Source organism: Triturus cristatus, chromosome 4_2 (assembly GCF_964204655.1).
Source record: "Triturus cristatus chromosome 4_2, aTriCri1.1, whole genome shotgun sequence".
Classification (NCBI taxonomy): domain Eukaryota; kingdom Metazoa; phylum Chordata; class Amphibia; order Caudata; family Salamandridae; genus Triturus; species Triturus cristatus.
In genome coordinates this window covers 47063480-47087966 of record NC_140586.1, presented here as the reverse complement: position 1 = coordinate 47087966, position 24487 = coordinate 47063480, and the positions used below count along the sequence as shown (strand labels likewise).

General features: G+C 42.6%; 1 protein-coding gene across 3 annotated transcripts in view; it reads left to right on the top strand.

Moving 5' to 3' along the window:
• The window catches only part of WNT10B (Wnt family member 10B), a 136233-nt gene that overhangs the window by 54417 nt on the left and 57329 nt on the right, over positions 1-24487 (top strand). For all 3 annotated transcript variants that reach the window (XM_085600407.1, XM_085600405.1, XM_085600406.1), the window contains exon 3: positions 4826-5088. In XM_085600407.1, the coding sequence (XP_085456533.1) occupies positions 4826-5088 (263 nt within the window). The remainder of the gene's footprint in view (positions 1-4825; positions 5089-24487) is intronic.

Genomic DNA, 24487 nt, shown 5'->3' with positions numbered 1-24487 from the left:
GTTGTAATGACTGCATTGTAATGGTTGTTTCCCCACCTTACCAGTTACTATGAAATTAAGTATTAAGAGTAAGAATTGGTCCTAATCCTTGTAAGACAAACAATATGATAAAAGCTAACATGGTCAGTATAAGAGGGAATTGTTCTTGTGGGTTGATTCCTAAATGGGACATGTTGCATATTCTGTTGGACTGCCTAACAATTAAACAACTCCAAAAACAACAGTTGATGGACAGAATGCAGAACAATGTCATACATTCACCCCAGTACAGAGATCTGGGCCTAAATCCATCGTTTTTTTGCTCACCATGCCATTCCAGTTTGAACCCAGCCATATGCAAATCAATCTTGACCCTGTGCCTCATGGGAACAGTCCAGCCCGAACTGCCAAGCCAGGGCCTCCCTGGACTGGAAAAAAGCATCATAGGACCGGTTTCGGGGTTTCACCCCTCTTCAGCCAGGATAGCTTGATTCCAGTGGCATGGAGAGCACGGGGCCCACGTCAGGGCATACCCGTCCCACTCGGGGTGACAAATGCAAAATCAACAGTTGATGGACAGAATGCAGAACAATGTCATACATTCACCCCAGTACAGAGATCTGGGCCTAAATCCATCGTTGTTTTGCTCACCATGCCATTCCAGTTTGAACCCAGCGATATGCAAACCAGTCTTGACCCTGTGCCTCATGGTAACAGTCCAGCCCGAACTGCCAAGCCAGGTCCTCCCTGGACTGTAAACAAACATCCTAGGACCGGTTTCGGGGTTTCACCCCTCTTCAGCCAGGATAGCTTGATTCCAGTGGCATGGAGAGCACGGGACCCACGTCAGGGCATACCCGTCCCACTCGGGGTGACAAATGCAAAACAACAGTTGATGGACAGAATGCAGAACGATGTCATACATTCACCCCAGTACAGAGATCTGGGCCTAAATCCATCGTTTTTTTGCTCACCATGCCATTCCAGTCCATTCCGTCCATCAATTGTGTGTCTATTGCTTTCTCGCCCTAAGTGCTCCAGGTATACCCAGACGTGGGTCCTGGGCTCACTGTGCCACTGGAATCAAGCTATCCTGGCTGAAGAGGGGTGAAACCCCGAAACCGGTCCTAGGATGCTTGTTTCCGGTCCAGGGAGGACCTGGCTTGCCAGTTCGGGCTGGACTGTTCCCATGAGGCACAGGGTCAAGACTGAGTTGCATATGGCCAGGTCTAAACTGGGGTGGCATGGTGAGCAAAAGAATGATGGATTTAACCCAGATCTCTTGACTGGGGGTGAATGTTTTGATTTGTTCTGCATTCCGTCCATCAATTGTGTGTCTTTTGCTAACAATTAAACAACAGCGGAGACAGTGGTTATGTCCAATATTCCTAAAATATGGAATAAAGACACAAGGGCACACTGCAGAATTTTTTATCGATATGCGCTTTTTAGATGTAGCATGGGCTATTGGAAGATTCATGAGGGCAGTAAGGGTAATGCTTATGGAGAACCAGGAGGAGGGCTGAGGTAGCACTCTTTAGAATTCACAGATTTTATTGGAACACATGTAGATTTTAGTGGAATGTATATTTTATATGACAATTGTATATGGTCTTATCAGATGTATTTTTATATGTGTAGTTGGACTATATTTTAATGGTTTGTTGTTTAAAGGCCATTGGTCTAAATAAACATAATTGTTTCGAAAAAAACAAAGATCTAGTCAAGGGTGTGTCCCTTTATACCTAGTTTCTTTAGTCTCTAGGAGGGAGTGGTGATAAACTTTATTGAGTGCTGCAGTCAGAGATAGTAGTAGAAGTGTAATTTTTCTTTCCTCCCTATGGTGGTCATCAGATCATTTCACATAAAGGTAAGAGTGGATGGTTACCTCTCCCCAGGCAGTGCCCTGTTTTTTGGTCAGAATGTAAGTTGTTTTTTACAGATAAATCAAAGATTTGAGTAAATGCTTCTCTTTCGATAATGTTTCCCAGGAGCAGTCAAAATGAGAGAGGTCTGTAAATGGCTGAGTCTGTTGGGTCTAGATTGTTCGGCTTGATGAGTCATTTGTCAGATATCTTGAGGTCTGAGTGGAAGGTACCTTGTGATAGGGAGTGGTTGATGATGATCATAGCTGCTTTTCCATCCACTGTTGAGATAAGGATGTTCTTTATGGTTGATGGTGGGCATAGTTCTGGAGGTGAGCTTGCATGCCCAGTAGCCTTGACTAACTCATGTGATTCAGAGGCTGAGATTTACTTGAAGGAAGTGTGTGTTGCGAGGTCACAAAATGTGCAATGGAAGAAACAGCTACATTAGCAACCCTCGCAGAACAAGGGTCCAAATGGAAGCCTGAGAAGATATACTGGAAGGAAATAAGTTGATCAAGATTTACTGGTGCAAAGGTCGACCAGAGAGGGGCTGAGACATCCGAGGATGAAATGATAGGAGGTGAAGATTCCAGTTGGGTAAAAGTCCTGTCAGAAGGAAGAGGACTTAATAGCTTCCTGGTTTTATCCGGGGAACAAATCAGAAAGTTCAGTGTAGAGCTACTGACTGGGAGTAAAAAGGTTATTAACAGAGCAAAGATGAGCCAGGGCATTGTAGACCCAAAATACCTCTTCAGAAGATGAAATGCGCTTGTGATATTACTTAGCTCTAGCATTCTTAACCGGTCTTTTATGGACACAAAGCTCAATTTTGTAGAAAGCTTTATGGACAGGATTGTATGAGAGTCTTTTACCTTGAGAAAGTTCTGCAGGTTCTCAATCTAAAACAGCATTTCATATTAAATAATCCTTTTACTAGAGCCAAGCGACCTCTAAATAGAAACCTCAGGAGAGAAGGGGCCTTTGGAAGTAAATAAAGTGCTAGGGTCGTATGTGCAAAAGTACAATAAAACATACAAAGAGACGTGCTTATCTATATGAACCTCGGTCACTCCCTAGGCCTGTCCCTTAAAAAAAAAGGTAAAAAACAGTACTTGGGAGCCATGAGCAGGATCTCAATAGTTTGTGCTTAATTCCTGTGTTTAATTTAGAATAAATTGCTTTTGTTGGTAGCTATCACGTAACATTGCTACTAAAAGATAGCTCTTCTGTTTTTATTTAGTCAAGGTACCTGTACCCCATAAAACGTCCCTGTGGTCACCGTAGACTAATTTATACACACCCCTATCACCACCCTGTCTTTCACACGAGTCCCTTACATGCACTCATCTAACGGCGACAACAGATCAAAAGATCTCCGATAAAGAGCCCCCAGGCTGGACAGGCATTGTAGGGCTGGCTTGAAGAGGAACACCCAATGATGAAGCATGATACCCTACCAGGTGTGTGAGGCCATGAAGACCTGATCCTGTGAATCCCTTGAGACCCCAGTGCTGGGTCGTGTGTGGTGTTCCACCTGACCGTGTTTTTCCACTTACCAGGAACTACTCCCCGTGATGTGTTGTTCAAGCTGTACCAGCATAGTCGCATGGTTGCACCAGCTGAACTGGCCTGAATCCCAGAAGAGTAGAGTTGAGAGGTGAAAGTACATGGATCATCCCAGCCCGTGTGTGTTGCGAGACTGGTAGCAGATTGCATAGTTTCCTTAGAATATGCGGAGCTTAAAATACCAAACACAGTAAAAAAGTTAGGATGAGATACATGTATTGTAACCATCAGGTCATACTTTTTGAACCGCCACACCTTGCAAGAGGAATGTATTTTATTTATTTGAGTTTTATATAGTGCTGGCTAGACCCGAATGTATCAGAGCGCTTTCCATGATTTGAGAATAATCTTACAAGTATATCACGAAATTCAAGTGGGATTAACAAACAGACATATAGGACAATAGAGAAGTAGACTGCAGTAAGGATACAGTAATATAGAACAAACAAGCAATTGGGTAATGTGGAAGAGGACGAATTTGAGTCTGCGAAGTCTATTAGTCCTTCCCGACAGAAAATGTCAAAGAGACAGAGGGCCTTATTACGATTCTGACAGCCATCGTTATAAATCAGCCGGTCGGAATGGAAACCGGCCGGTCATTGTGACTAGCTTCTGACGGGCTCAAGGAGCCCGTCGGCCAGTTAGAGTTCCGGATCATAATCCCAAAGGGCGGCTTTTCCACCCTTGGGATTACAATATTCTGTCTCCAGCAGGCTTTCCATGCTGGGCTTTCCAACACGGAAAGCCTGTCAGAGAGCAAGTATGGTGGCCTTGGCAGACTCTGGTTGGTAACCGAGGGGGCACCTACTGTGCCCCCATGTTAATCTCTGCACCCTGTTGCAGGCACCTTGAGATGCCTGCTGTGGGGTAATTAACACCACCCCCCATTTCTCTATAGGCTGTTTACTGCCGTAACACATGCTCCCATTGGGAAATGACAGAATGCGACCAAACACAGTGTTCTGTCGGATCCTAATCAGGTGGTCGGGACTGCCGACCAAAGGTCGGTAGGTCCCATTTCTGAGACCGACATCGTAATAGGCCCTAGAATGGGTCAACAGATGTGACTGCAGGGAGCAATATAAGCACTTCTATGTGCTCTGATATCAGCTTCCGTAGGAATAATCATGTATACTCTCAGTGGATGCTCTTCCACCTCACGACCTTCCACCATTTCAATGTAACGCTGGTTCCGAACCTTTTGTAAAGCCAATAAAAAGTAGTAGCATCTTTGTCACGTTTATGTAGTTATTTGCTGAAAGCTGTTGTGTGCATGTGAGGTTGTTAAAAATTTCATGGAAAGTGTAAGTGGGGGCTTCATGGGTGGGAGTGGGTCCTCTTCTCAACACAAACCCCTCAATAAGATCTTCTCTTAGTATGCCATTTTTCTTTTTTTTTCTTTTTTTGTTCAGAGTACTCTGCAGCGACATCTTGGGCCTCCGCCTCCCTGGTGACCCCATCCTGACCCCAAACACAGTGTGTCTCACCCTTCCAGGCCTCAGCAAGCGTCAAATGGGGTTGTGTGTGCGGAGTCCTGATGTCACTGCCTCTGCACTCCAAGGGATTCAGATCGCCATCCACGAATGTCAACATCAGCTGCGATCTCAGCGGTGGAACTGCTCCACACTGGAGAATGGGGGTAAAGTGCCCCAGGACAGCGCCATTTTGAAAAGAGGTATGGACAGAGAAGAGCACAAGCAATCCTTCATTGTGAAGCGGCTGGGAAGGGGTTTAGGGAAAGCTCTTAGGATAGTGTGTGGGGGAGCGCAGGTAATATTGGCATGTGAGAGCGAGGAGGACAAGGGGCCGCTCTGCCGTCCCCCAGATAACTGCACACTAAAGAGGTCTGCTACAGCGCAAGCAATTGTGCTCCATGAGTAGGGGTGCATGCGCGAGCTCTGTGTGCTTAGGGTTGTGTCATACTGAAAAGAGACGTGGGAGAACGCAAGCCATCCTTCCAAGGGAGAAGGGGTACAGACGTCACAGGGCCTCCACGCCTCCATGCGCACCTCAGGACAGAGCCACTCTTAAGGGGATATTTCAGATAAAAGCAACAAGGGGCATTAAGTAGCTCTGCTGTCTTCAGGATAGCTTCCTACACCAGAGATATGACAGAGAAAAAGCAATCCCTTCCAATGTGGTGCATGTGCGTAGGCAGCACTGCCATCCTCAGGGAAAGATCTTACTGAATAGGAATGTCAGAGTGGAGCAATTGGTCCCTGTGAGGGCAGCTTTGCCGTCCAGCGGACAGGGTCATTCTGAAGAAATGTGGGAAGCTACGAGCAAAGAGGCTACATTGGACTGCTAAGCTGTACTCAAAAGTAAAGTTATTCTGAAGAAGTAAGGGAGACTGTTCTAAGAATAGTGGCATACTGAATCGGTATAGCAGAGCGCAAGCTCCTGTGTCCCTGTGAGGGGGGGGTGCATAAGGCCGCTATGCCATATATGTGACAGAGGTGTATGTACGGCTGCTTTGCCGCCATAGGATAGCACCTTTCCGCAAGAGAATTATGGGAAAGCACATGGTATTTCTAAGGGAGGAAGACATATTTGTCATAGTGCCACTGAAGATGCCATGCTTCACGTTAAGCAGGCAGCCGTGTGTCAAATATCCAACAAAGAGGTCTAGGCTCATCCCATGGACACTATTCAGGTGCCCAAAGAAAAATGGGGCAGGCGGTTGGGATGTGTTTGCAGGATATGGAAGGTTGATATTTGTTGACACATGCTGAGCTTTCTTAGGGGAATTTAAAGAACACCTTGGTGTACTAATACAAGCTGTGGTAGGTGGCAGTGATCAGTATTGATGCTGATGGAGGTAATCTGGTTCATGCTGATGTACAATGAGATACTAATGAACGCTGAGGTAAACATGCACACACAGACATTTAATGGTACAAGTTAGTGTTGAAGAACATCGAGGTGCGTATTTATGTTCGAGGAGTGAATGTATGACGGAATTCCGCATGCGTTTTTCACACATGCCTTAGGAACTCCGTCATTTGAATAAATGCGTCTTTAGCATGAAGTTGTTCCCTCAGGGGGGCGCTGGATATTGGAATAGTTTAATTTACTATTCCAACTCCAGTCTGCGCAAGAGTAGGGAAGGTGTTGGACTTTAATTCCAACACCACTCCAGCATTGCGCTCCCTAAAACAAGTCGTTGTAACGACTTGCGTGCAGAACGATTGCGTGCTAAAGACACATTTGTTATGTTGCCGGTGCTGTGAAGGCACAGTGTGATTCCGGCTTCATCCTAAAGGACGTTTCCCTCGAGGAGTATTGAAGAAAGTTTCATGAGAAAGAAAGAAAATTTGGAGATTTATAGAGGTGTGTAAAAAGTGCATTTACGGTTATACAAAGTGGTTGGTGCTTTAAGCTCAGCCTGGGCTGAGCCTCGTATTCGGGACACGGGGAGGATGCAAAGCACTGAACTCTACCTGCTTTGTTCTAGGATTTCTGGGACAAATGGCATGAGGCAGGAAGATAGGATTACAAGACCTGTGTATTATGGATAGCCAGATAATAGCAAAACAGTAGGAAAGCCTAGAATTAGGATACAACACAGTGCAATACAAAATATTTTATTGTCAGTCTTGCCAAAGTCATTATATGAATTCTGTAGCAGAATCATAGTCTTAGAATAATGCCCGACAGACAGGCTGGTCCTCGGAAACAGGTAACATTTGTGCTTATGTAATTTTTAAAATAAAAAATTGTTTTTCTACCTTGCACTTATTCGAAATAATTTTTGAAAATACAGTAAAAAACAGCGTGCTGTGCAGCCCCTATTAAAACAAGGCCTGTATTTTTAAATTGCGTTTTCACTCTTTATTCATATGGTATTTGTGTATGCTAGTGCCAAATCTATTTTTATGCTTTGTGTTGATTTTGTGTAGAGATTGTAAAGACATTTCCTGTGACTTTTGTTGCTTAAGGCAATGGCGTAATAGGTATTTAATAGGGACTTTAGACTTGGTCCTCACTACAGAGTCACCTCCAAACTTTTTGCCTTCAACCCTCTTGTTTTCTGAACTCGGTTTGTTGGCTTTTAGGACTCTATGCATTGTGCTCTCCCTCTAAAACATGGAACAATAGGCTTAAACGTGATTGGTACATTTAATATAAATGTAAGCCTCTTGTACATGGTACCACGGGTACACAGTACGGTAAATTGAATGTTACTAGTGAGCATAAACATTCATTTTGCCACCCAGTAAAGTTGCCTTTTAAAACATGTCTCAGGCCTACCGTTGCAGTCTGTTGTGCAGTTTTAAACTTTCAATGCGACCTGGTAAAATAAACATTTTGGCAGGTCTAAACTTTCCTTTTTAATACATATAAGCCATCCCCAAAGTAGGCCCTAAACAGTCCATAGGCAAAGTGCACTATACTTTAAAAGTAGGACATGTGTTTTTATGTTTTTAAGTTTTACATGTCCTTGTAGTGAAAAACATGTAATATGTTTTTCACTTATGTAAGGCCTACCTCTCCTGTAGGATAAAATTGGGTTACCTTGTTACATGTAATACGTACTAACTTCTGAATGGGAGCAATTAGAAATATCATATTTGGACTAAATAAGAGTGACTCGTTAACTGAGCAGCCACCAGCCAGGACAGCTGAGCCTAGGGAGTGTCTTTGTAACACTAGTATACCCTGAGCAGCCTTAGTGGCTGATAATAGGGGGCTGAAACACCTCATGCCAGATGCTTGTATTGCTGACGATATAAGCTCTTTACCCGAGACCAACTTAGGGGTTACTGACAGGATTAGCCGCATAAATAGGATAGGGGTACTTTGGCCCTTTAAATATTAAGCTGGAATGTGGCCGGCCTTAAATCGAAGGTTGCACTCCCAGACTGGCTCCATTTCATTAGGCAATATGATATTGTCTTATTCCAAGAAACATGGGACACACTGCCTACATCTGTGTTTGGCTTTCACTGTTTTGGTACCTCTGCTATCCCTCATGTAGTGGTCAAGCAACAGAGGGGCTTGGGATTTGGGTGAGCATTGCATTAGGCGGGCACGCTAAAACCATAGAGCACAATGATTGAAGCTTTCATATTATAGTAAGTAAATTACCTCTGACTTTGCACATAGTGATTTTTTTCATAATAATGATTTTAGAGGAATCCCCAATACTAAATTCCCTCCTCTATTCAAATTCATTCTGAAATAGCTGATTATGTGGTTTGTGCAGGGCAAACACTTCATCTGTGCTTGGTTGTTGATTTTAATGTGCAATTGCCTATTACCTATAAGGACATTTATTCTTAACCTCACCCCATTGGCAGTAATGACCCTCGGATCAAAGAATGAGTTTCTTTTCTTCCCTCATTAGATTTAACAAACATAATGGCTATTTCTGGTTTGCCTAGTTGCGAGGTTCCCACTTTTAAGGATCACAGCAGCTCATCTACAATAAATTACATATTTGTCACCTGCAATCTAGAAGATCTGTTTCTACATGGTACAGATATTCCATCGTGTTATTGCAACCACAAGCCCATCAAGGGCAATTTCACATTACACCCTAAGGGGAAGTTCAGGCAGGACATTGGGGCATGTAATTTGCAACCCAGCACTGATAATTTGAGACTGGCCTGGAGATGGATAACCCCATTCAATTTTCAAAGGAAATAATCACAGCTAACCTGAAGTTGTTTAATTTGTGTTTGACAGGGGATGTATCTGGTCATGGGGTTGTTAAAGCTTTTACTAACCTCTGTTCAGTGAACAGAAGGGCTCTCTTGAAACTGATTAGGCCCATGCTCAACACCCCTAGATGGTCTGACAAAGAATGCTCTGCAGCAAACAGGGCACTTCGAATAGCTTTGGTTCCCAGTCCTAGGGATGTTACCTTAGTGGCTCTTCTGCACAAACAACACAAACAAATTACCACTAAACGTTACCAAGAGGTTGTTACCGGTCAGTAGGAAACGCTAGTTCAGGCCGCAAAGCTGGGCAATAGCAAGTCATTTTGGGCATCTGTGACCACTCTACAGTGCAACAACAGACCATCTAGGACTATTTCCTGTTACATTGTCACCAGCACCTGGGAAGAACACTTCAATACAATCTATGCCCCACCCTCATCATCTACCCCATTCATCATAGAAAACTCCTTAGTGTCATGCTTTTGGACAACCTTAGAGGAAGTTGAGGGTGCTTTTAATGAAAGTGTGGGCGGGAAAGCACCATGCCCGATGGGGTTGCCATTGATCTCATCAAAAGTAACTGGCATATGGGCACCGTTGATCACAAATGTGTTTAATAATCTCCCACACTTCTCCTTCCCTGACACCTGGGGTACTTCGATAATAGCTCCCATTTTTAAAAAAGGGGATCGTTCATCCCTGGGTTGCTATTGACCAATTTCTCTTATCGATAACACTGTTAAGAGTTTAGGAAGACTCATTTATAACAGGACCATGTCATGGGTGATAGAGGAGCCTGTTATACATCCCTGTCAATATTGGTATAGGCTTAAAGTGGGGACCATTGAGCAAAGACTTAACCTAAACTTGGCTTTAGGAAAATATACGGTTGCAAAAAAGTCCCCGTTATATTTGGCCTTTATGGACCTTTCATCAGAATTCGACTGTGTGAACTGGGACAAATTGTGGCATTTGCTTGCTGCTAGAAGATTCGATATAGTTTTGGTGCACTTTCTTGATTATTTGCACAAGGAGATGAGGGCCAGGGTCCACATCAGTACACAGGGTGAGGTCTCTGGGGATATGGGTATTCATTGGGAAGTGAAACAGGGTTATATGCTGGGTCCTCTCTTATTTATTTTTTATATTATTGAGCTACACATCCATTTAATTTGTGCCACTCCTGACATATGAATTATAAAAGGAAGCTCACTTCCTTCGATCTTTTATGCGGATGACACAGTGCTTATTGCTCGTACCCCCAGAACACTGCGCTTGCTTGTCTGCCTTGATCTGCAGACTAACTTCTCTAAATCTCATATTATGTCCTGTGGCCCTAAGTGTGGTACCTTATCGAATATGTCATTTGGTAACTACTTCCTGAGCAGTGTGAACAACTTTCCATATATGGGAATTACCTTTTCTGCCCAAGGATCTTGGTCTTCCAACATTCTTCTTCAAGTTCTCTATGGCTAATGGGTCATTACTCAGTCTCTCACAACCTAAAGGAAGTGGGGACTCTCTCATTCCTATGCTGAAAATATATAACTTTCAATGCATGATGGCCAAACGTGGGGCAGAGGTATGAGGGACTTCGAATTGCATGGCCATTCAGCATGCAGAAAACAGGTTTTGCAGATTACGTTTAACTGTCCCCATTTCAGCCTCACACTTCATCTGTCATAAGGAACTGGGTATCCCTTACATAGCAGATTTAATCAGGGCTCGGCCAGTTCTGTTATGGTTTTTTTATTTGGTGAAATTCTGAGGCAGCCCTAACTAAGGAGATAATAAGGGATTGCCTCTTCTTAGACAGAGGGTTATTAATCCCTTGGCTCGCATTCGTAAAGACTGTATTGAGTAAAATCGGCATGCAGTCAATCCTCATCTATCCACTAATGTGTGTGGTGTCAATAAGAAGTCTGTTGGCTATGCAATTTATGATCAGGAAGAAGCAAGGCATTTGAGGGATATGGAGGACAAGACCAGTGTGCTCTAATATCTTTATTTGTGTGAATCAGATTTTCCCACTGTTTACATCTGTTTGGCCTTCACACACTTGGAACGGTCTTTGCTGTTTCCTTTTAGATGGGAATCTGTGAGATACCTGCTTTGCTTCCCTTTAGGTTATATATTTAATATGGAATCCAAGCCTTGTCCCTGCGATGAATCATCTGGCCAATCTTCCCTTCATTTTATGTTTTTTTTTGTAAATTTTATACTAAGTATACCAGATTGATTCTGATCCCACTTAAAAAAAAATGTTTTAATACTAATCAATGTAGACCTGCTTTAAGATTGTTATTGTTCCTTTTAAATGAGGAAGCTGTTTTGTATGTAGGTTCATTTTTAAAACATGCTCTTCATGTACGCAGTTCCCTCCTGTTTTAAAACTATTTGCATTGTCTTTTAAAATGTTACGGTGCTTTTGTGCTGTTTTATTGTGTATACTTTTATGGATGTTAGAATGCATCCGAATAAAGTTTTATTGATTGATAGATTAATATGTGGACTCAAATGAATTGCAATTTAAAATCCTCTTTAAAGGCAAAGTCGGATTTTAGATTTCAATTTAAAAAATGCCACTTGAAAGTTGTCATTTTCCTGCCCTAAACTTTCTTAAGCCTTCTAGGAGTTTCCAGCTGCTTGGGCCTATTAAATGCTCCCCCATCAAGAATGCGTTTTGGGCCCAGACAGTGACCAACAGGACCCTGTTCCCTGCTCTAATTACATTTCAAAGGGCTGCCTCCAGCACACTCACAAAGGAACTTTAAAACGGCTATCAGAATGTACCAACCCTATTTTGTGAGTCGGTAACCTATTACTGACTCGCAAAATAGGGTTTGCGAGTCGCTATTAGGAATGGGCGTTTTAAGGGTGTCCTTTCCTAATAGTGAGTCGCAATGGCATGTATGAATGTTTTACGACTGGAATGCGGTTGCAAAATATTTATGTTTTACCGACTCCATGAAGGAGGTGGTAATATATTCATGAATGGGTAGGGGTTCCCAAGAGATCCCTTCCCCTTTGTGAATGGGGGTGCCAACATGTTTTAAGAGCAGGCAGTGGTCCCACGGAGCACTGCCTACTCTTAAAAAATGAAACTTTTCATTTTTCTTTTTTAATGCATCCCGTTTTCCCCAACGGAAAACAGGCTGCATTTCAGAAAAAAATAGCTTTATTTAAAAAACAATCACAGACATGGTGGTCTGCTGACCCCAGCAGGCCACCATCCCTGTGATTACAGGCAATTTCCTATGGGTTGCAAATTGCGATCTACCTCATGAATATTAATGAGGTAGGTCATTTGCGACCCCATTGGGGATCTCTAAATATGTCTGAGACTCATTAGTACATTTCATTTTCAGACTTGCTCATTGCGAGTCACTAAAAATTGCAATTTGCGAGTCACAAAATGAAATGGTCGTACATCTGGCCCAGTGTGTGCAATTTTAAACTGCAATTTTGGAGAAATAAACCTTTTGCCAGGCCTAAACCCTTCCTTTTTAATACCATAAGTCACCCATGAGGTAGCCCCTGAATGCCCATAGGCCTGGATGCATGGTATTTTTAAAAGTAAAGCCTGTATATGTAATGTTTTACATGCCCTGACAGTGAAAAAACTTTAAAGTTGGTTTTCACAGTAGCAAGGCTAGCTCTCCCATGGAAAAAACACTAGGTTACATTATAACATCCTTTAATGAATAACTTCAGTTTGGCACCAACTAGAACCATAATTCAAGTACTCATTTTAATAGTACTTTAAACTCTAACGTAAATGCCAAGTCAGATTTCATATTACTATTTTACAAATGGAATTTTTAGAAAGTTGGTACTTCTCTGCCTCAACCAAAAGAAAAGGCTTTTCTGCCAGTGGCCAGTGTCCCCTGACAATGAATGACTTCTCTGGGGTGAGAGTGTATTGCTCCCAGACAGTGCACAAAGGGCTTTGGGTGTTGGGAGGGGTGTCCTCTGCTGAGCAAAATGGCCTGGGGACTGTACCTTCAAAGCTTCAAAGGGTATCATGGGACTGTACCCATTCCCTTCCTGACTTCAAAGAGTGCCTACCATGTAACTGGCAGATACAGCTCACAAATAGGACACTAGACGGGCTGTCACCAAACCCAGAGGGAGGGGAAGAACTGACCAGAACTAGTTTAGAGGGTTGGATTAAGTCACTGCTCTCCACCACAATCTGGCACTTGGTATAAAAGTGGCAACCCCAGGACCTCTTTTACAAACACTCTCTGGCCCTGAGAAGAACAGAAGAAGGACTTCCCTGCTGTCTGTAACCTGAGATGAACCCTGAAGACTGGATCTGCTCTCCCTCTTGTACCCAGGGTAAAGAATTGGACACCAAGGGTAATAAGGCAGACCTCCTGTTAATATTACAGACACACAGCAAGGTTGCAAGATACCTTTTCCTACAGCTGCCCTCCGACCAGGACTGTGCCCTGCTGTGGCCTCTACTTGTCACCCTGTGAGTCTCTAAGTGCCTCCCCTGAGGGTCTGGGAGCTTTAGAAGTGTACTCCTGTGGTGGATTGGAACTTAAAGGACTAAAGTCAGAATGTAAAATCTTTGACCAGAACAAACCTGTTTGGTGTATCTGAATGGCGCTACCTTGTGCTCGGAGTCAAATTGCATCTAGATCTTGCTCTACCATGACCATTGACTATTATTGTATCTTTGAATTTCTCGCCACTATTTTTACTAAAAGCTTTACACATACATAACTCCAGTTCCTCTTATTGAATTTTTGTCATTTTGTTCATAAAAGTTTACTAGATTTTTCTTGTTTTGCATTTCGACTTTATTACTGTTTTACTATTGCGTAAATACTTCACACATTTCCTCTAAGTTAAGCCTGACTGAATTATGCCATGCTACCAGATGGTTAAGCACAGAATTATTGACTTTCATGCTTCATCTTGGCAAGGATTGTAATTATTATTCGAGGTGGGTTATCACCCCCTCATCTAATACTCCCAATTTCTTGCAGGTGAGAAGGAGGAGTTTAGCGAGTGGCATGCTAATACAAAGACCTACCCACAAAAGAGTAAGACAACTGCTATTTACAAACTACACTTCTAAAGTTACTATTACCCTAAATGTGAGAAAGCCGTAGTAAGTGAATCTGTAGCGTTCTCCCCACCCTGGGAGCATGCACAATGATTACGCCACACACAGAGTTCTGGTTTGTACGTCTTATTCCTCAGCATATGATCACATACTGTACGTTTATTACATCATAACTGTTAATATCCACTCCTTAACACCTCCCAGCAATTTACATAATTTCTTGTTGAGTCCACCCGGATCCACAAGGGCCCAAGCGCACATAGTCTTCCAACACTACATCTCCCCCCTTGTTAAATAAATAGTACAAACAACAGTTGAATCATATGTCTTCAATAAGGCGTTGATGCACTCACACAAGTTGGCCAGATTGAGTGGAACTAGATGGTTGAGATGCAAAGTATGACGAGTCCCATGTGATATACTTTCCGAGATGATACGCCGTCACCATATGTCCTTTGCATGTCACAACCCTCAAAGGATCGACAGCAAACTGAGGTAGTATCTGTTTTTCTCTATCATTTCTGCTTGACCAGGACCCAGTCACCTTCATCGAAGAATGTTTCCTGAACCCGTCAACGACAACCGGCTTATGTTTTTATTTGGTACTACCTAGAAGTGTGTCTGTGACATAAACCTTATTCACATTCAAGGATCGGTCTACTGTCCAGTGGAACAGTTTAGTTCCGATTTCTCTCCCAAATAGCAAGGTAGCAGAACTCTCACCAGTTGTGAAGTGAGGAGTTGAACGATAGGCACGGAGGGATTGACACAGGGCCTGGTTTACCTTGATTTCGTCAATCAATGCTCATTGAATCACCTGTTTGAGGGTACCCCTGAATCAATATACAACACCATTAGCTTGGGGCAGCAAAGGTGTGCTCTTTTGATGCCGGACATTTAGTCTACCCAGAAATTCCTTGAATTATTTGCTATTGAACAGCAGATCATTGTCAGACTTGATACCCCATGCTGCCAAGATATCATCCTGCCGTTGGATGACCTTGCCATTAGTAATTGATGTTAACTCCTCTACTAAAGGAAAACGTCAATACTCATTGACGACTACCATGAGATGATGTCTGTTTTCTAAAGGCCCAAAGAAATCAACTGCAACTCTTTCCCACGCATGTGCAGGAAGTTCAGACATTGTCAGTGGGTGCTGTGTCACTTTGGGGGGACAGGCAGTTGCAAAGATGACACTCTTTTAGTTCCCTCTCCGCTCGCTCATCTAGGCGGCGTACCACATTGGGTCTCTTAGGGCCGTTTTGGTGGCTACAAAGCCACAATGTCCTTCATGGGCTAGATCAATGACTTTCTCTCTTAGACTCTCAGGCATGACAATTCTTGAGCCTTTTAATACAGCACCTTCCTTGGTAACCGACAGTTCATCCTGTACATTTCTGAATTTTTGAAATTCAGCTTCGTCAGCTAAAGGTAGAGCATGCTTCTTCTGCAATTCAAAAATGATGTATTTGACAATAAGCATGTTCTTATCAGCATTAGTTTCAGCAATGATCTTTTCAATGGATAGGGCTGCTGGCCTGCTAGACCTCACAAAGAAGTTAATGTACTCATCAGCCGTTTTGGATGTCAAACTGTGCTCCTGTAATGGTACTTGTGAAAAGTAATCAGCAGGGTTCTAACCTTTACCCGACTTGTGTACAATTGCATAGTGATATTCTTGCAGTGCAACCCCCACCTCTCAATGTGAGGGGGCATCTTGGCTTTGCAATTTCCAAAAACATAGTGAGCAGCGTTTGGTGGTTTGTAATAAGTGAAATGTTTTCCATATAGAAACATATGAAAATGTTTGCAGGCACACATTACAGCCAGACTGTCCTTCTCTGACTGAGAATAGGCATGTTCTGTGTCAGACAGGCTTGACTGGCATAACCCACAATGTGTCGCTGAGCATTCGGATGATCATTACATTGAGCAAAGATTGCCCAACGGGCTCGCATCGACTGTGAACTCAGTATGTAACTTGGGGTCAAAATAGGCCATCTTGGTTGCATTTTCAATCACATGTTTTATTCTTTTGAAGCTTTGATTACGTTCAGCAGACCACTGGAAAGGGACATCTCGTTTTGTCAAGTCTTTCAATGGGGAACTCACAGTGGCAAAGTCACAAATATACCTTGAGCAATAACTGACCATGCCTTAGAAGGATCATATTCGCAACATGGTGACATCTTGTGGGAAACATGCAGCTGATAGTGCTTGCACTTTACCTGGGTCAGAAGTCATTGCCCCATGAGAGAATATGTGCCCAAAGAATTTGAGTTTGGTCTGGTGAAACTCACACTTTGCTGCATTCAGAGTGAGACCTGCATCAGCAAGTAACTGGCACACTTACGTAAGAGCCTTGTCATGATCCTTTCGCGTTGCCCCGAATATCAGTATGTCATCACAGTAATTAAAGTATATCGTGAAGGCGAGAGATCCAGTTGAGGTAGTAAGCGGCAGGATGAATCAATATAAAGAATGCACAAGGGACCCCTCTACACCATGGTTTCATCAACTGTTTTCTAAGGCTGCATGATTATTTTGTGCCTCTCAATACCAACCTTTGTCAGAAATCTTATTTCACTTTATATATATCCTCTCACAAGTATACCACACATGCTAACATAACATTTAGATACCAAAATTCCAAATGATATTGAATGCTCAAAATACAGAAGGAAGGGGAAAAAATGTAAACTGTACATTGTAGAACACAGAAAAGCTTTTTCTTGTGGACTTATTCATCCACAGAAGTGTATTAATAAACAAATACAAGACAGAAAATCACATAACTAATAACTTGAGACTACAAAAGTAAACATAAAACCTCACATAAATGAAAACCTTACCTAAATGACATGACTTGTCTGTACATATTTTGACACTTTGTCTTAGGTTATTTGCCAAAAACAACATACATATGTATCCAACATATATAATGCTCTTTACTTAATAACAAAGGAAAGAACAACTAATGAAAGTCTCCCATTTGAAGTGGAGTTTATTGTCCCACTATTGGATTAATCTCACAGGGGGTATATATTATTACCCTCCAATGTATAGTCCTTCAGGTACCAAGTCGCCCTATACGATTGAGCCACACAATGCTTTATATTTCCATATGATTGGGAAGTATAAATCCTCTCAATTTGTTACATGGTTGTTATTAACCTCGTGTAGATGCTATGTACCCTCCGATCCGTAGTTACGCTGATGATTTTCGACCTTCTGGGTGGTCCTGACACTTTAATGAAGTTCTTCCTCAGGGCTTTGTGTTGTTGGGAACACCATGGACCTAATTCACAAATGGCCTCCGCAGTCGCTGTGCAGGCCTCGCAGTCACGGCAGGGGTCCCGCACTTGTGGTGGGACATCCGTACATTCGTTTTCCATTGCGGAGGTCCCGCCACGAGTGCACGACCTACACTGCGAATGAAAGGCCTCCGCAGCCACTGCAGAGGCCATTTGTGAATTAGGCTTTATATATGGAGCATAAAAAAGAGGGGGAGTGAGGTTTATTTTACCAAAGTGTGTGCCATGGTGTTTAATGGCCAGTAGTTGCCCTGTATCGAAAACGTACTGTATCGGTGTTCGGTTTTGAATCAATAGATGCCACCTCGTAGGTGATTGCAAACTGCACAGGTGGTACTGCCGTATGTTCAACCTCTGGTTTGAGTGAAGGATAAAGAGGGTTAGAAGTTTGACTCTCTTAGGCATTCAAGAGTTTTTATAATGCATATTAATTACATGAACAGCGTGGAAACTGGGTCCCACGTTGTGCACTGTAGGCTTGTGTCCTCCTGCATGAAGGTCACCCCTTGGTAGGGATAACAGTTATCACCTCTTCTGGGGTCAGTGGTATCCTGCATCATCAGCATCTGCAGTGCCACATTGCATAGAAGACCTGTGCAAGAATGTCTGGAAGACCAGAAAACTGGAACCACATGTTGGAATTGCTGGAGACAGGATTGTAATCCATCCTGTGGTAGATAAAGCAGCAACACTTAATGAAAGATGCCTCTTTATAACATATTTGTGTTACAGAGACGTGTTTCCTAGTATGGGTAGCACACTTTGCAGGTCACCTGATCACGGAAGGAGGAATCAGATCACATATATCCAGCAATATTGTGTTGATTCAAAGAAACTATAGAACTATGTAATATCTGAACAGGAGTAAGAGATCAAGAACCCTTTCAAGGAAAATGGACAACCTACAATGACATTTAAATCCCCTCCTAGAAAAGTGTGGTACCCTGTCCCTGCCCTGTTACCTTGGGTGTGGCCTTCATGCCTCTTACAAATGTGCCTGCAGTGCTTTCCACTCATCTAGCTAAAGACCCTTTCTGCACTGACCAAGTCTTCAATGTTTGACCTCTGTACTGTCCTCTTTTGTTCCATTAAAATGTTTCGAGCCAAGGGATCTATTGCCTCAGAAATCAGAATGTTTTCCTTCAATACTAGGTTTTATGGTGTGTTCATTCTGAAGGAACCACTTTCATGAAAAAGAGACGTGCAGCCAGCGTTTGAGGAAGTACATTGTCACATCAATCAGAATCAAGACACTACACCAAATGATTTCTTCGTCTGTACTATCCTCACTCCTCTGGATCCTTTAGATAAGAAGGACAAGTGGGATACTTTTGGTGTACTCCATTGGAGTACATTTTGTGTCCAAAAAGTCCCTTTGGCTGATCCTTTGTTGGCTTATTAAATGCAGCAAAAAGGAATTTAATACCCTTGTACAGCAAGCCAGCCTTCAGCGTTTCCTCCCTTTTGAAAACCTGGAAGATCCTAGAATGCCCAAAGGTCCCTTTCACTAACATTTAAAGGTATTTGGATAAAGCAAACCCATGGCCTAATTTAGAGTTTGGCAGATACAGACACTTTCGGACTGGTGGGGGATGACCCATCTACTACATTACAAGTGCCATCAACTATAAAGCACTTGTGATAGAGCGGGTGGGGCATCCCCCACATTTGTGATGGAGTGCCCAGTCCACCACATCTAAATAAGGCTGTCAGTATTTCTCTCACTGGCTTCTACAATACTAGTTTCCTTCTTGTTGGTTAGAAAGTATAACACTTCAAGTTCTGACTGAAATTCACTTCAAGCATGTCCTCTCGCTGATTCACAAGTGATTTCCCAATGTTCAGGTTATGGCAACACCTCCTGACAGGGAAAGTAGGACATGGCACTGCACCAGCAAGAAAGACTGTATAATGGGTGTGGTGCTGGTTCAAGTGGCAAATGACACACACCTTTATTTTTAGGAGGCTAAACCGCAGAAGGTAGGACAGATTGGAGGCTTTTTATAGAATCCACTTTTCAAAAAGGACAATGTGACAGTGGAAGAGGACACGCCTAGCTACTCCTCTCCCAGTCGCAAAACTTGCTGAAACTAAGCAAACATTGGATCCCGTATCCACCTTTCCCAATGGACCATTGGAGGAGAAAGGTTGCCATTATTTCTTCTGGGCTAGGAAAACATCAAAACAAATTTGTATTTTCTGGAGACCATGGCCTCTGGCCACATTCTCCAATTTCTTACATTTCCAAAATGCTGCCTCGGTTGAGGCACTTTTCGCAAAAGCTTCTGTTACATCATCAAGAGGACGTGGTACTTCTATTTGCAAATGGTTTGGTTTAGAAAGCTCCTAATGAGAACTGAGACAAGGAATGTACCTCAGGTACTTCCTGGTCAGCAAGAAGAAATCAGAACACAAGAGGAGACCCAAATAGGATTTTAGGTTCTCTTCCAGGGGATCGACACTGATAATCATAAGTAGATCTCCTGGTTTTATGGCATTTATTTTTTGACGTTTCCATTGGTATTTATTCAAATTAATTTAGTTATTGTCTTTATTATCTTATTGGTGTTTCTCCGTATTTCTATTTCTTTGTGGGTACAAACATTTTGTTGCAGCTGCTGTATTCCAATATTTATAGCAATGGAGAAAAGTAAGAATCACACTTTTATTCGTGTTGGATTTAAGAGTGATAAATAGTAGTATATATTAAAAATGAAGAAAACCTAAAACAGCATTGTAGGGCTGGTACATGTTTTAATATGCAGCTATTTAGCTTCATTAGGAAATCTCACCCTTTTTGTAACTCCCTTTAATGTCCATATCTGTCTGGTAGTCCTGGGTAAGTTCATGGAGAGATTCTCAAATGAAAACCTAATTGCTGCACTTTTCTGTTTTTAAAAATAAATACAGAAAGGAAATGGATTGTTTTCAGTCTGCATTTATATGTAAAAATCAGTAAAAACAGATAACTGTAAGCCTTAATCATAGGCAATTAGTGGCTCCTCCAAGCGTGGAATCCTAGAGCACTTGCTGTAAGATATACATAATTGTAACTTTTTTTCTTTAAGAAAAAACAATGTATAAATAAATATATATTTATCATGTCCTGTTAGTAACAGTAGCACTATTTTTTTCTGAGTAGCCTTTTTGTAGCTTTTTTTTACTTCGGGAATTTTTCCAAACTTTCAATAAAGGTATTCATCTGACATCTTGTGAGGCTTGGAGTGTATTTCTGAAAAGTGTGACAGAAAAGCGCTCTTTCTCCCAAAAATGCCACCCCTTTTTGTGAGGTACCTTGATGGGGCAGAAAAAAGATTCAATCAGATCTTTACGATCTCTGCATTGTGTGACTTACAAGTATACATCTTGCTGAGAAATGGCAGTTCAAGGCTTACTTTGAAAGACATAGAGACTATCTGGTTAGATGGACTAAATGAGGAGGAACCCAGATAGCATTAATCATTCCTATAAAGGTCTGAAGAGTGAGAGGTAGGGGTTCCTGTTTTCAGTACTTCAGTGTTCATCTTGGAGGGCGCCTCTAGTGCGAGAGCTTGAAGATCTTAAAAAACAGCACAGCTTGAGAGCTCATTTTCAAGGTCTATGATGTTAGGACCAAGTATAGTGGCAAAATGCTTGCTGTTGAGGGATGGTTTGCTGTTAAGAATCCATTTGAAGTCCAAAAGACACCAATATTCAGCTTCAAGAAGGTTTATATCATGTGTCTCACTTCACCTTTCAGCTGAGTGGATCCGCTCAATCACATGTAGAAGGCGATCAGTTACCTCCTATTCTGAATACTCAGGGGTATGCTCTCCCACCATCAAAGTATCACTGGCGGTAGAAATACTGGATTTGACTTCTTAAGGGTGCTAAGCGCTAACACAGTCAACTTCACCAGTGAGAATCTCTCTGACATCAACACCTTTTCATCACTCCAGACACTCCAAGAGGTCTTGTATATCAAGAAGGAAATAATTCCAAAGAATTGGGAACAACACCATTAGGGCAGACTGCATCAGGAGGTTAACATACTTCTTCAGAAGCAAGCCAAAATGAAGGCCCATCCTTCCCAAAAAGAAAAAATAATTTACACCTATTAGTTTTCGGTGTGAGAAAATGGGCCTAAGCACAAATTCAGACCCATTCAAGATCTCTAGGCTGTTAGAAAATGGCTACAAGAAAAGAAATTAAGGCAGCTAGCTCCTCATCAGATCATTGAGGAGCTTGTATGAGAACCAAAGAGCTGCAAGATGCCTAGTTATATATCCCAATTAAGGAGAAGCCTCAGAGGTACTTGATGCTCCTTGTGGGGAACAACTATTACCAATGCATGGTATTACCGTTCGGCTTCAAATGTGCGCCACAAACATATTCGAGATGGCAAAAGATTTTAATCTGTTGATATATCTCTAAAATTGGATCTTCAAAGCCTCAAGCCCACAACAAGTGCTTCAGCAACTCCAACAACAGCCTAATCCCCTTGACAGGCAATACAGAGCGAGAATCTGGGGAAAGGGACGCCGATCCACCTTGCAAGCCTCCTCCTATTCCTCCTCCTCTCCTGCACCACAAGGAAAGCAGGTCTAGTTTGCTTCCTCAAGCTCAGACAGAGCCTGTGGGAGGGCTGGTGTCTCAACTTCTACCGGCCTGGAAGGCCATTACTTCAGACCATTAGGTCCTTCAGATAATAGAAAAGGGCCCTTTCTTCAGGCTCTGCCTCCATACCACCTTCTCCCTTTTCTCCACCTTGAGACCATTTAACCATACTTCATCAAGAGGTTGCAGTTCTTCTACTGAAAGGCATTAAGAAGTAATGGGGTAACCCAGTATCTCTTAGAACCTGGGAGATCTAGTGGTATGCAACAACAATCGGTTCTGTGGGGGAGAATATTTCTTTTACAAAACATTAATTAGTATTAAACATTCCTCAAACAAAAACATTAATTAATATCAAACATTTCTCGTAGTGCAGCAAATCAATTGCACCCCAATGGGGACAGAATAATAAAATAAGACAACAAAAAGAGACTTTGTCAGTAAGATATATTATCAATGATATACCCTGAATGTCACAGAAAACACACATGACTGTTATGAAACAATACTATACGGAAAAATACAAAAATGAACAAAGAATAAGGACCAAGACACAGTAAACATACAATGATACGAAAGTTACATAAAGAAATCATTAAGGTGTCCCAAGGAAACAGATGACTGCTTAGGCAATTGTCCTTTTTAACTTGGAAATAAGATTGGCTTGGCAGGAATAGGGATCACCAATTATTATCGTTGATGTTTCGACCCTTTATGTGTTGAATTCAAAAACATCACCCGGGTCTTTATCAGGACTGAGCACAGAAAACAGCCTGTGTATTAAAAATATATATATGTGTTGGTGTCAATGACAGGAACGAATTAAAAAAAGGTAGGTGCCACAAATTACATGGACAGCTCACCTGTAATTATGGTGAGACGTGACCTCAAATGTAGGTGTTTGAGTCTGGCAATTAATGTAGTATTGGGAGGTTAAAATTGGGCCCCTTATTATTGTGGCCTTAGAAATCTTACCTTAGGAAACTGGGAGAAATACAATCAGGGGCGTAAAGTACAAATCAGCTCTTAATAGGCAAAGATGTGAAGATCAATTTTGTCCAAGATCCATGAACAACTATGTACTGAAACATAAAGAAGGACACCAGATTTGGGATAGTCATTGCATATATGAATAATGATTACGAGTCCAAATCCCACCTTTGGCACACTCAATGACTCCAGTTCGAAGGGTCAGTAGTAGCACCACCTTTCTCTGTGCCTTTTCTCTGCCTCAGAGGATTCACCAACACACACAAGTCCCAGCCCTGAGAGTCCTCACATTCCTAGGTTTGCTCGATTCCTGCATTCTTCTATTCATGCATTAACGTTGGTACATGAGGGCCATGAAGTGGTGTCTCCGCAAGCAGTGGCTCCAGTACAAGGGAAACCCATTGGATTCCATTGTAATGTTCCCAAGGGCTGCAGTGGAAGTGGCTTGGTGGGGGAACGAGGTGAGCTTGAGCTCCGGGATAGCCTTCACTTCACTTCAACCGTGACTACAGTGGTGATGGATGCTCCCACCATAGGTTGGTCAGCCCATCTGGAGGATCTGGTGATCAGAGGCCTCTGGTCCCCAGAAGAGCTGGTTCTTCACATCAACCTGGTGGAACTGTGGGTGATTCTGCTGGCGCTCAAGGCCTTTTTCCTCTCCATTCAATGTCCGTCTGTCCTGATCTTGATGGACAACACAATAACGATGTGGTACATAAACAAGCAAGAGGGAGTTTAGTCTCACCTCTTTTGCCTAGAAGTGCTGAGATTGTGGTTTTGGGCACATGGCCAAAGGATCTGGCCACCTCCAATCATGTAGCAGGCTCTCTGAATGTTAGTCAACAGTCTGAGCCCGCATTATTTTGCCGATCACGAGTGCCGTATTCTACCAGAGGTAATCTAGGACATCTTCACCCAATGGGATACTTCTCAGGTGGACTTGTTTGCCTCCTTTGAAAATGCTCAATGCCAGCAGTTCTGCACCCTCCAGCATCTGTTCAGGGGAGCCTTGGGGGATGCTTTTCAGTTGAGGTGGAACTTTCAGCTGTGTTATGCATTTCCCTCCATTCCCTTGATTCCCCAAGTTCTCAAAAAGATTCCCCAAGACCGGGCCTAAGTCATTCTCATTGCCTCAGATTGGCAGAGAAGGGTGTGGAATATGAACCTTCTGTGCTGCTCCACATGTCCCCCACTCCAACTCCCACTCAGACCAGACCTTCTGTCCCAATCTGGGGGAATGGATCAGCACCACAATCTGAAACCTCCACTTACCTGCTTGGAGATTGAGTTGGGACAACTGAACTCCTTTCAGCTGCCACTAGAGGTGGTCGATGTAATCTTGTCAGCATGTTACCTCTCCACTAAGTCTGCTTTCTCCGTCAGATAGAACAACTTTGTGGCACAGTTTGCAGACAATGATGTGGATCC